At 44.9% G+C, this 13381-nt stretch overlaps 1 protein-coding gene across 1 annotated transcript; it reads right to left on the bottom strand.

The window, feature by feature from the left end:
• Positions 1-206: 206 nt before the first annotated feature.
• Positions 207-11421, bottom strand: LOC121551718 (calcium-binding protein 2-like). Its single transcript, XM_041864458.2, has 6 exons — positions 11155-11421; positions 5495-5525; positions 4432-4566; positions 4136-4245; positions 3616-3763; positions 207-907 (listed from the first exon to the last, which is right to left on the bottom strand). The coding sequence occupies exons 1-6, from the start codon at positions 11395-11397 to the stop codon at positions 882-884; spliced, it is 693 nt and encodes a 230-aa protein (XP_041720392.1). The 5' UTR covers positions 11398-11421; the 3' UTR covers positions 207-881.
• Between the last annotated feature and the right edge of the window lie 1960 nt (positions 11422-13381).

Below are 13381 nucleotides of genomic sequence, written 5' to 3'. Positions count from 1 at the left end.
GGTCTGATGAAACAAAAATAGAACTGTTTGGCCATAATGACCATCGTTATGTTTGGAGGAAAAAGGGGGGCTTGCAAGCCAAAGAACACCATCCCAACTGTGAAGCACGGGGGTGGCAGCATCATGCTATACAGTGTTGATCCTAACTGACCTAAGACAGGGAATTTTTACTATGATTAAATGTCAGGAATTGTGAAAAACTGAGTTGAAATGTATTTGGTTTAAATATAAGGTGTATGTAAACTTCCGACTTCAACTGTATGTCAACATCACTATGATATAATCAGACCTTTACTCTGCTCTTAGTCTCTGATCAATAATATGCAAATAATTTATCAATAAATCAGTATTTCTTTAAATGATGCAGTCCGGGATCTGAAGCACTTACAAATTCGTAACATATTGTACGAATTGGAATTCGTATCATAATATTGTATTTTTTTTCAAGACGTAACATATCATACAAAATGGATGACATTGTGCACAACTTTCAGGGACCCGTTTTGGCTCGTTAGCACTACTTTCAAAACTGCTGGCTGAAACTATACAAGAGCATCACTTTAACTGATAACATAGTGTAGCACTTTAAACATAATGCATGAAAAGCACTTTACAAATACAATTATTATTATTATTATTATTATAACGTTACATTTATACAACAGAAACATACATACAGTATTATTAGGGATTGTTGCTATAGCAATACAAAAGTATCAACAAATACCCTAAAAACAACATTAAATATTTGTACATCAATAATATTGTAATTAAATGCACTACAACATACTGAGGACTGGTCCATAACATCTAATAGAGGAGGTTGTTGTTGTTGACTATTCTCTTAAAGTCATGTCATCATGGTCTTCTGGCCAGGAGAGTCAGCGAGACATCATCCTGACAAACTCTGTAGAGAGAACACAAACTATGAGTATTAGTATAGTGACAACATAGTGAGTATTGGTATGGTGACAACATGGTGAGTATTAGTTTAGTGACCGCATGGCGAGTATTAGTATCGTGACAACATGGTGAGTATTAGTATAGTGACAACATGGTGAGTATTAGTATGGTAACAACATAGTGAGTATTAGTATTGTGACAACATGGTGAGTATTAGTATGGTAAATATGGTGAGTACTAGTATAATGACAACATGGTGAGTATTAGTAAGTGCAACATGGTAGTATTAGTATAGTGACAACATGGTGAGTATTAGTATAAGTGACAACATAGTGATTATTGGTATGGTGACAACATAGTGAGTATTGGTATGGTGACAACATGGTGAGTATTGGTATGGTGACAACATGGTGAGTATTAGTATAGTGACAACATAGTGAGTATTAGTATAGTGACAACATGGTGAGTATTAGTATCGTGACAACATAGTGAGTATTGGTATGGTGACAACATGGTGAGTATTAGTATGGTGACAACATGGTGAGTATTAGTATAGTGACAACATAGTGAGTATTAGTATAGTGACAACATGGTGAGTATTAGTATCGTGACAACATAGTGAGTGTTGGTATGGTGACAACATGGTGAGTATTAGTATGGTGACAACATAGTGAGTATTAGTATCGTGACAACATAGTGAGTATTGGTATGGTGACAACATGGTGAGTGTTAGTATGGTGACAACATGGTGAGTGTTAGTATGGTGAATCAGGGTGAACATAGTATTGTAGTAGAGGGCAACCTTCATCATATCTCAATGTCCTCACATTCTCCTCTCTGATCCTTTAGTTCTCCCCTCATCCCCTCTCTCTCCTTCCCTCACACACTCTCTCTCTCCTTCACTCATCTTCTCTCTCCTTCCTTCACCCCTCTCTCTCCTTCCTTCACCCCTCTCTCTCCTTCCCTCATCCCCTCGCCCTCCTTCCCTCATCCCCTCTCTCTCCTTCCCTCATCCCCTCTCTCCTTCCTTCACCCCTCTCTCTTCTTCCTTCATCCCCTCGCCCTCCTTCCCTCATCCCCTCCCTCCCCTCATCCCCTCTCTCTCCTTCCCTCATCCCCTCTCTCTCCTCCCCTCATCCCCTCCTCTCCCTCCTTCCCTCCTTCTTCATCATCCCGTCTCTCTCCTTCCTTCATCCCCTCTCTCATCCCCTCGCTCTCCTTCCTTCATCACCTCTCCCTCCTTCCCTCATCCCCTCTCCCCATCCCTCATCCCCTCTCTCCTTCCCTCATCCCCTCTCCCTCCTTCCCTCCTTCCATCATCCCCTGTCTCTTCTTCCCTCATCCCCTCTCTCTCCTTCCCTCATCCCCTCTCTCATCCCTTTGCTCTCCTTCCCTCATCCCCTCCCCCTCGTCCTCTCTCCCTCATCCCTCATCCTCTCTCTCCTTCCCTCATCCCCTCGTCCTCGTCCTCTCTCCCTCATCCCTCATCCTCTCTCTCCTTCCCTCATCCCCTCCCCCTCTATCTATTTCCCTCATTCCCACCCCCTCTCTCTCCTTCCCTCACCCCCTCGCCCTCTCCTTCCCTCATCCCCTCGCCCTCTCCTTCCCTCATCCCCTCGCCTCTCCTTCCCTCATCCCCTCTCTCCTTCCCTCATCCCCTCTCTCTTCTTCCCTCATCCCCTCGCCCTCCTTCCCTCATCCCCTCTCTCTCCTTCCTTCACTCCTCTCTCTACTTCCCTCATCCCCTCTCTCTCCTTCCCTCATCCCCTCGCTCTCCTTCCTTCATCACCTCTCCCTCCTTCCCTCATCCCCTCCCCCTCATTCTCTCTCTCCTTCCCTCATCTCCTCTCTCTCCTCCCCTCATCCCCTTCCCTCCTTCCATCATCCCGTCTCTCCTTCCTTCATCCCCTCTCTCATCCCCTCGCTCTCCTTCCTTCATCACCTCTCCCTCCTTCCCTCATCCCCTCCCCCTCATCCTCTCTCCCCATCCCTCATCCCCTCTCTCCTTCCCTCATCCCCTCTCCCTCCTTCCCTCCTTCCATCATCCCCTGTCTCTTCTTCCCTCATCCCCTCTCTCTCCTTCCCTCATCCCCTCTCTCATCCCTTTGCTCTCCTTCCCTCATCCCCTCCCCCCTCGTCCTCTCTCCCTCATCCCTCATCCTCTCTCTCCTTCCCTCATCCCCTCCCCCTCGTCCTCTCTCCCTCATCCCTCATCCTCTCTCTCCTTCCCTCATCCCCTCCCCCTCTATCTACTTCCCTCATCCCCACCCCCTCTCTCTCATCCCCTCGCCCTCTCCTTCCCTCATCCCCTCGCTCTCTCCTTCCCTCATCCCTCGCCCTCTCCTTCCCTCATCCCCTAGCCCTCTCCTTCCCTCACCCCTCGCCCTCTCCTTCCCTTCATCCCCTCGCCTTCTCCTTCCCTCATCTCCTCGCCCTCCTTCCCTCATCCCCTCACCCTCTCCTTCCCTCATCCCCTCGCCCTCTCCTTCCCTCATCTCCTCGCCCTCCTTCCCTCATCCCCTCACCCCTCCTTCCCTCATCCCCTCGCCTCTCTCCTTCCCTCATCTCCTCGCCCTCCTTCCCCTCATCCCCTCTCTCTCTCTCCTTTCTCTTAGTTCCTTTCTACTCCTCTCCACACCCTTTCCTCCACTTTGATGTTCACCAAACCATCTCCTTATCTCTTTCCCCATCTCTCCCCCTCTCTCCCCTCACCCTCGAAGTCGAGCAGGCCGTCCCCGTTGAGGTCAACGTCTCTGAGGATCTCATCAATCTCTGGTTGGTTGAGCTGCTCCCCCACCAGCTTCTTCATGGCCTCCTTCAGTTCAGCCAGGCTGATCTGACCGTCCCCGTTAGAGTCAAACTGAAGAAGAAGAAGAAGAAGAAGAAGAAGAAGAAGAAGAAGAAGAAGAAGAAGAAGAAGAAGAAGAAGAAGAAGAAGAAGAAGAAGAAGAAGAAGAAGAAGAAGAAAAAGAAGAAGGAGAAGAAGAAGAAGAAGAAGAAGAAGAAGAAGAAGAAGAAGAAGAAGAAGAAGAAGAAGAAGAAGAGAGGTGAGGTGAGGGAGAGAGGAACAGAAAAAGGGGAAGAGTGTAGTAGAAAGGGAGAGGAGAGATTAAAGGGATAGAGAAAGACAGAGGTATAGAAAGAGCAGGTTAATAGAAAATAACTTCTAATTACATTTCTGTGGTCTTATATTGTAAACAGATATAATATGATGAATATTGGGTCTCCGTACTTCTTTGAAAGCATCCCTGAGCTCCTTCACTCCTATCATGTCTGCTGTCTCTGCCAACATCTTAGGACCCATCAGCTCCACAAAGTCCTCAAAGTCCACTCTGCCGCCACCTGGAGGGAAACAAGAGTCATTACAGAAGTGGTTATGGGGGCGATGAAGAGCTGAAGAGCTTCAAATACTACACACAGTGGGTATGCCCTGGCTTTCTCTGGTTAATGTGCGTGTGTGTGCTGCATGCGTGCACGCTCACAATGTGTGCATGCATGTCTTTACATCTGTGTGTGTGTGTGACTCACAGATGTTCTGGCTGAGTTCGATGAGCTCCATCTCAGTGGGCATGTACCCCATAGTCCTCATGCACTCTCCCAGTTCCTTACAGCTGATGTAACCATCTTTATCCTTGTCAAACTCCCCGAACGCCTCCTTCAGCTCTGCACAGGGAAGAGGGGGGATGGGGGAGAGGAGAGGAGAGAGGGGTGAGGGGTAGATAAGGGTGAGGAGAGACGGATAGGGGGAGAGGAGGTGGAGAAGAGAGGAGGGGTAGATGTGTTGAATAGAAATTTGAAAAATAGACATTGTTTCTTATATTCATTGCAGACTCTTTGATGACAAGCCACACCCATAGCCACAGGAAGTAGGGGTGCTGAGGGTGATGCAGTCCCCCTGATAAACAAATACATATAATTGTGAACTAGGGCTTTAGAACTCCTGTATGAGAGGCGGAAAAACCAGCAGCCACAAAGTATCTAAGTTTTAAAGGAGGACAACATAGTAGAGCCAGAACACTGGGATGTATTGTTGTTGTCTGGGACTAAATACAGTATGTTGAAAATGTGAGTATGTATGGAAAAGACAGGAAGAGAGAGAGAGAAACAGGGAGAAAGAGGGAGGATGACGGTGTTGACTGAGAGAAACAGGGAGAGAGGGAGGATGACTGTGTTGACTGAGAAAAAACAGGGAGAGAGGGAGGATAACGGTGTTGACTGAGAAAAACAGGGAGAGGGAGGATAACAGTGTTGACTGAGCGAAACAGGGATAGAGGGAGGATAACGGTGTTGACTGAGAAAAAACAGGGAGAGAGGGAGGATAACGGTGTTGACTGAGAAAACAGGGAGAGAGGGAGTATAACGGTGTTGACTGAGAAAACAGGGAGAGAGGGAGGATAATGGTGTTGACTGAGAGAAACAGGAAAAGAGGGAGGATGACGGTGTTGGCTGAGAGAAACAGGGAGAGAGGGAGGATAACAGTGTTGACTGAGAGAAACAGGGAGAGAGGGAGGATAACGGTGTTGACTGATGGAAACAGGGAGAGCGGGAGGATAATGGTGTTGACTGGCTCTGTGTAATGTCTTATCTGTACCTTCAATCTCTTCTGGCCGTAGGTCTCTGTCCTGCAGGGTTTCAGATTGGAGGGGACACACACAGAGTGACAGACAGTGTGTTAGCTCGCATGGACACACACACACACACACACACACACACACACACACACACACACACACACACACACACACACGTGCACTGAATATACTTTAGTGTTGATGCACAGAAATACAAACACACAGTGACTGACAGAGAAACATCCCCATAAAAACAAAGAGAAAAGCACATCTTTGATGTAGCTCCATCTGAATGTTGCGGACTGAACTAGACAGGTAGTAAAGCATTTGATATGGACTCATTTGATATGGACTCATTTGATATGGACTCATCTGATATGGACTCATTTGAGAGTGAGAGTTGGCTGAAACCTAAATACAGAGGATTCATTCACTTCTCTCTCTCACACAAGTTCCATCCTTTCACTCTCTCCCCTCACTGCCTCCCTCCCTCATTTCTAAAACCCCATAAATGAATGTTACGCAGCCAGACCAGCGGTTTGTTACAGGATTACTCAGCATGTGATCCGATTGGCTTTAGTAACCTCAGTTCGCTCAACACAGTCCTATTCCGTCCCCTGTGATTGGCTGCACTGCTCTGTCTGTCAGTGGTAGGCTACATCAAAGTGGCTGTGTCCCAAATGCCACCCTATTCTATTTAAAGCGCACTACTTTTGACCAGGGCCCATTAATCAAAAGGGAATAGGGTACCATTTGGGATGCAGTCCGTGTGAGGTAGACACAGGCCGCGGGTTAGAGGGGATCAGTTTGTTGCAAGGGGATTTGTAGAGTGATCAGTGATGTTGTGCAATCTGACTGCAACGTAGTCAGTCTCAAAACACACAGTAGGTTCTGCCAATGACTGGGCACACACACACACACTCAGTGGGTTCTGCCAGTGACCGGGCACCGGGTAAGCATTTCACTGTTAGTCTACACCTGTTGTTTACTAAGCATGTGACAAATAAAATTGCATTTGATCTGAATTGATTTCTTCTATTTTGGGTAGTGTATGACATGCAGCCAGGGTCATAGGTCAAAACAGATTACAGGGGAGAGGTTGCCAGGCCACAAATGGAGATTAGGAGATTTGGGGGTTTTAGTACGAGTGGGGAACACGTGCAAATACGCACGCATGCACTCAGAAAACCTTTTTTAAACAGCACCAAGCCTGTACATCCTCAGTCCTAAACCAGGGACTGTTCTATAGGATACATGTTACAGTAACATATTGAGTTTGGATGGTGGAGGATAGTCACAGCACTTCAACTGATGCTGAGGTGATGACGCAGCCAAAATAAGCAACATCTGCTTGCTAAAAATAAAGGCGCAAATCTCTCGTTCATAAATTCAAAGTCCATCATTTATCTCAATGATATCAAAAGCTTTGACGTTATTTCTGATGAAGGTCAGTATGACCTGAAACGTCAGTGTTTATATACTGTAATGTCATCTAAATGCACATTGGAATGGAGTTGGAATGGAGTTTTGCTCTACTGTTCTTTGACACAAATTTGACTAAGCACACCCATTTTCTCCCGGTCGTGTGCTTTCTAGGGTGGCTGGAGAGTTTGGAATGTGTCACAACGGCCTTATTTCACACGTGTTTTGTGTCTTCCATTTTGTTCTGTTCTGTGATTGACAGCCAATGACATCACAATCACATCACCAGGAATAGTAAAAGGACAGGATTGGATTAGAGAGAACAGGAGAGAGATTACATCTATGCTAAATTGTATCAAGATAAATCACTAATGCTTATTACTTGTTTCTCCTCTTTATTATTAATTTGTCTGCCGGCACTATGCTCATCGACTTGTTTACACACACAGACACACAAAATGGTATTTAGACTTTCACCTTCCAACCAAGGTGTTGGGGTAACCAACCATTATGTCTAGACAGGGACAGAGACAGATACAGGGACAGGACAGACAGATTGATGGCGAAGCTCATTGCAGCACCCATAAAAAAAAAAAAAAATGGACTTATAGGTTCATATCCCCAGCAACATGCATCAACATAGCTCATAGTTCACTCTGGACCTACAGACACTTCCTACTGGTCTCAGACATTAGATCAACTTTCATCTACATTTCAGAGAACAGAGAGGATTGTGGGATTACATAACCTGTACTTTGTGTTCTGGATCGATAGAGTATTAACCCTTATTCCATTCTAACTCTACCTAATCTGTTCTGTGCTATCAAGGAATCATCTCACTTTTGTATACTGAACAAAAATGTAAATGCAACATGTAAAGTGTTGGTCCCATGAGCTGAAATGAAAGATCCCAGAAATGTTCCATAGGCACAAAAAGTGCACAAATTAGTTTACATCCCTGTTAGTGAGCATTTCTCCTTTACCAAGATAATCCATCCACCTGACAGGTTTGGCATATCAAGAAGCTGATTAGATAGCATGATCATTACACAGGTGCACCTTGTGCTGGGGACAATAAAAGGCCACTCTGAAATGTGCAGTTGTCACACAACCCAATGCCACCGATGTCTCAATTTTTGAAGGAGCGTGCAATTGGCATGCTGACTGCAGGAATGTCCACCTGAGCTGTTGCCAGATAATTTAATATGCATTTCTCTACCATAAATTGCCTCCAATGTCATTTTAGAGAATTTGCCAGTACGTCCAACCGGCCTCACAATCACAGACCACGTGTAACTACGCCATCCCAGGACCTCCACATCCGGTTTCTTCAGGGGTTGCTGAGGAGTATTTCTGTCTGTAATAAAGCCCTTTTGTGGAGAAAAACTAATTCTGATTGGCTGGGCCTGGCTCCCCAGTGGGTGGGCCTATGCCCTCCAAGGCCAACCCATGGCTGCACCCCTACCCAGTCATGTGAAATCCATAGATTAGGGCCCAATGAATGTATTTATATTGACTGATTTCCTTATATGAACTGTAACTCAGTAAAATCTTTGAAATTGTTGCATGTTGCGTTTATATTTTTGTTCAGTGTATCATGGGTCAAGCCTGTAGAGATCCTCATGATTGAATCCCTGTATAGATTGAGTTAATTCTATGAGTTGGTCAGATGGTCCAATACCCTCCCATTTACCCTCCTCGCCTTTGTAGCTTTTAGGTCAAACCTGTGTAGACTAGGTTCTCATGATTGATTGATTGGCAGCCCTGTATAGATATCAGTACTACACTTCATGATTGGTTCAAATGGTCCAACACTTTCAAATTGACCAATCACTGCCCACTTGCCTCTAAACTGGCCTCCCATAAGCATGAGTGATGGGCATTCCAATACTTTTCGGTGAGTCGCATCGTTTGGCTCCCAAACGGCTCTTCATTCAAAAATGCTTGAAAATCTAGAACCATTAAAAAAATTGAAAATCTCTAACGCAATGCCAAAAAAGTAGGCTACCATTATGTCAGACCGTTATATGCACATTCAAATGCATTTTTACCTGGCCAAATTATTAATGTAGGTCGTCTGCATTATTTTTACGCACTGCAAAAATGAGCAGAATGACGTGCACTCCCCACTATGTATTGTTTCTGCAGTGAGGATTCACCCTCTTTAGACAATGTTGTTGTAACGCGTCATAATCGTTGTTGTGCGCTCAAAAAAGCAGTAGTAGCAGTATGCAAATCAGGGAGCCAAATGAACGGCTCTTTCACCGATGCGATTCGATTTCCAACGTTCACCAAAAAGAGCCGTTCAAAAAAAGCAGTTAGTTTACGAAATACCCATCACTAATAAGCATCTCCAATTCAAAATGGCGACATCAAAACCACACCATCTCCCAACATAATGTGATATTTCTCCTCTACAGTCCATCCAAGGACAGATCCACTTTCAAGTGCTAGCTAGTTAGTCCCAGTTACTGTAAGTACCTGGCCCAAATGGGAAACAACCAGCTAATAGCGCTTAGAATTAGCCTAGCATTGCTGCTATCAGGAAATTACTCCCCTATTTGTGTGATTATGACTGTGTACAAAATGGCACCCTATTCCCTATATAGGGCACTACTTTTGACCAGAGCCCTGGTAGTAGGGCACTAAATAGGGAATAGGGTTCCATTTGGGACTGAGACGATATGATCTCACTCGAACAAAGACACTCATCTGGAATAAGAGGCTATATCAGACGCTGCTCGCTCGGTGAACAGTAGATGAATCCATCATCTAAATTACAACGTTGAGGAACAGGCTGAGCACTGGCCGTGTTATCGCCACACACTCTGTCTTCGACAACATCTACAGTACAATCTGTTCTAGGAACAGGCTGAGCACTGACCGTCGTTCTCTTTTGTCTTTCTTTGTTCTACACAAAACTGAGAAACTTTAAAGGTTTTTATCTCTATCAAATCATTTCTGGATATCAATTAAAGGGATACTTTGGGATTTTGGCAATGTTCCCTTTGTCTACTTCCCCAGAGTCAGATCAACTCATGGAGACACATTTTTTATGTCTCTGCGTCCAATATGAAGGAAGTTAGAGGTAGTTTTGCGAGCCAATTCTAAGTAGCGTTAAAGCAATGACTGGACGTCTACAGGAACAGCTAGCATGCATTCATTGCGCTAATGCTAGTTAGCAATTGCGCTGACGCTAGTTAGCAACTTCCTTCAAACTGCACGCAGACACAGAAATGGTATCCACGAGTTCATCTTACTCTTGGGAAGTGCAAAAATCCCGAAGTATCCTTTACTGTGATGGTTTTTAATTAAAAGTGTCAAAAAGAAACAAAAATGGCTTCTTAGCAAAATGGCATTTCTCAATCAAGAATTTTGCTAGGACTGTCTGGGAGTGGTCTGAGTAAGGGGTCTAATTGGAGGAGGCAAACGGGAGGGATATGTAACCTGAAAACTAGCTGTTATTGGCAGTGAGGTTTGAAACTCTTTGCTATTGGTCTATTAACTTAAATCACTTGGTGATGTCGCCAGGCAGGCCAAAAATCCACCCATGCAAAACAAGCTGAAATTTCAGGTGGTCTTACATTATCATCATTGTTACAATTTCACAGTATTATTCCAACCACATAGTGGGAAATTATCATATAAAACACAGCAGGATGTGGTCTTCCCTTGCTAAAATAATGTACGGTGGACTCTATATGTAAAGTAAATAAGCCATCACTAAAAACAATGGAAAGTGGCATCAACGGATAGGGCACACTCACAGGGTTGGCAGATGTGCAATGGTGGAGATGATGTAGTAGTGGTTTTCTCCAATCACGCCGCTCGTAATGTGAGGGTGATGATGATGTCACAAGGGGAGATGCTGGTGCCATAGATATAGAACCTGATATCGAGTGGATAGGGTCAGAGCTGTGGACAGGGTGACGTTTGATGAAGTGATCCAGGGGTGGATAGGGGCAGAGCTGTGGACAGGGTGACGATTGAAGTGATCCAGGTGGATAGGGTCAGAGCTGTGGACAGAGTGACGTTTAATGAAGTGATCATGATGGTAATGATATTATGGGATGGATATAAAGTATTGGTGAACATACAAGCTCATATGGTGTTACACTCTTGTAAAAGCTAGTCAAGGACCACAGAGAACTGGTGATTTGTTCAGACAAAATATCTGAAATGGATAAATGGATGACTATTATACCAGTATGGCATGTAGTTTACATTAGTGTGTGTGTGTCCCTGTAAGGTTACGTACGAGCTGGCTCTGAATGAACGCCTCTCTGAGGAAGATGCAGGCGGGCCCCACGATGTTGTGTAGCACGATGCAGTTCTGGACCACAGCACACAGCGGCTCCTCAACCACTCTCCTCCTCTCCTCACTCCTTTCATCCTCTTCTTCTTCCTCCAGGACCCACACGCCCCCAAGCATCGCCGCCGCCAATGGGGCTCCGCTCCCCTCCGAGGGCAACACCCCCTTAGGGAGGGGAACCAACCACATGCCAATCAATCAGAATGATCAGAAAAGGTGTGTTCGGCCAATCAAAATGGCAGGTGAGTGAAGTAGTTTTTTTTAAGCCCTGTGCCTTGTTGTTCTAAGACACACTAGGTTGTAGACTAGATCACTAAAGTAGGCTTCCTTCCATGATTCCTGGTGTTAGTCATTCCTAGCAGCGTGTATGAACCAGTATGCTGTACAGTTGACTCAGTGTCGTCAATGCTAATACACATTAAAAGAAAGCACATTTCTGGTTCAGCTAAAAGTCAATGTACAAGCAATAATGTTGATTTTTGAAGTCATGCACATTGTAAGTCTTAGAAATGTTACATTTACCCCGCCTACTGTAAAAAAAAATATATATATATACTGTGCCTTCGGAAAGTATTCAGACCCTTTGACTTTTTCAAAATGATGTTACGTTACAGCCTTATTCTAAAATGTATTGAATAATTTTTTCCCCCTCATCAATCAACATACAATAACCCATAATGACAATGCAAAAACAGCTTTTTTGACATTTTTGCTAATTTATACCAAAAACAATATTAAATATTACATTTACGTAAGTATTCAGACCCTTTACTCAGTACTTTGTTTAAGCACCTTTGGCAGCGATTACAGCATCAAGTATTCTTGGGTATGACGCTACAAGCTTGGCACACCTGTATTTGGGGAGTTTTTCAAATTCTTCTCTGCAGATGCTCTCAAGCTCTGTCAGGTTGGATGGGGAGCGTTGCTGCACAGCTATTTTCAGGTCTCTCCAGAGATGTTCAAATCGGGTTCAAGTCCGGGCTCTGGCTGGGATCACTCAAGGGCATTCAGAGACTTGTCCTGAAGCCACTCCTGCATTGTCTTGGCTGTGTGCTTAGGATCGTTGTCCTGTTGGAAGGTGAACCTTCGCCCCAGTCTGAGGTCCTGAGCGCTCTGGAGCAGGTTTTCATCAAGGATCTCTGTACTTTGCTCCGTTCCTCTTTGCCTCGATCCTGACTAGTCTCCCAATCCCTGCCGCTGCAAAACATCCCCACAGCATGATGTTTCCACCACCATGCTTCACCATAGCAATGGTGCCAGGTTTCCTCCAGACGTGACACTTGGCATTCAGGCCAAAGAGTTCAATCTTGGTTTCATCAGACCAGAGAATGTGGTTTCTCATGGTCTGAGAGTCTTTAGGTGCCTTTTGGCAAACTCCAAGCGGGCTGTCATGTGCCTTTTACTGAGGAGTGGCTTCCATCTGGCCACTCTACCATAAAGGCCTGATTGGTGGAGTGCTGCAGAGATGGTTGTCCTTCTGGAAGGTTCTCCCATCTCCACAGAGGAACTCTAGAGCTCTGTCAGAGTGACCATCGGGCTCTTGGTCACCTCCCAGACGTAGGCCATTCTCCCCGTATTGCTCAGATTGGCCTGGCGGAAGAGTCTTGGTGGTTCCAAACTTCTTCCATTTAAGAATGATGGAGGCCACTGTGTTCTTGGGGACCTTCAATGCTTCAGACATTTTTTGGTACCCTTCCTCAGATCTGTGCCTAGACACAATCCTGTCTCGGAGCAGTACAGACAATTCCTTCGACCTCATGGCTTGGTTTTTGCTCTGACATGCACTGTCATATGTGGTACATTATATAGACAGGTGTGTGCCATTCCAAATCATGTCCAATCAATTGAATTTACTACAAGTGGACTCCAATCAAGTCGTAGAAACATCTCAAGGATGATCAATGGAAACAGGATGCACCGGAGCTCAATTTAGAGTCTCATAGCAAAGGGTCTGAATACTTATGTCAATAAGGTATTTTTTTGTTTAAATACATTTGCAAAGATTTCTAAAAACCTGTTTTTGCTTTGTCATTATGGGGTATTGTGTGTTGATTGATGAGGGGAAAAAACTACTTAATCCATTTTAGAATAAGGCTGTAACGTAACATTTGGAAAAAGTCTGAATACTTTCCGAAGGCACTGTACTACGTCTGTCTCTCACACATCAATAGAA

This window comes from Coregonus clupeaformis, unplaced genomic scaffold (assembly GCF_020615455.1).
Source record: "Coregonus clupeaformis isolate EN_2021a unplaced genomic scaffold, ASM2061545v1 scaf0515, whole genome shotgun sequence".
NCBI lineage: Eukaryota > Metazoa > Chordata > Actinopteri > Salmoniformes > Salmonidae > Coregonus > Coregonus clupeaformis.
Note: the sequence above shows the minus strand (reverse complement) of the source record. Positions and strands in the feature narration are given on the sequence as shown.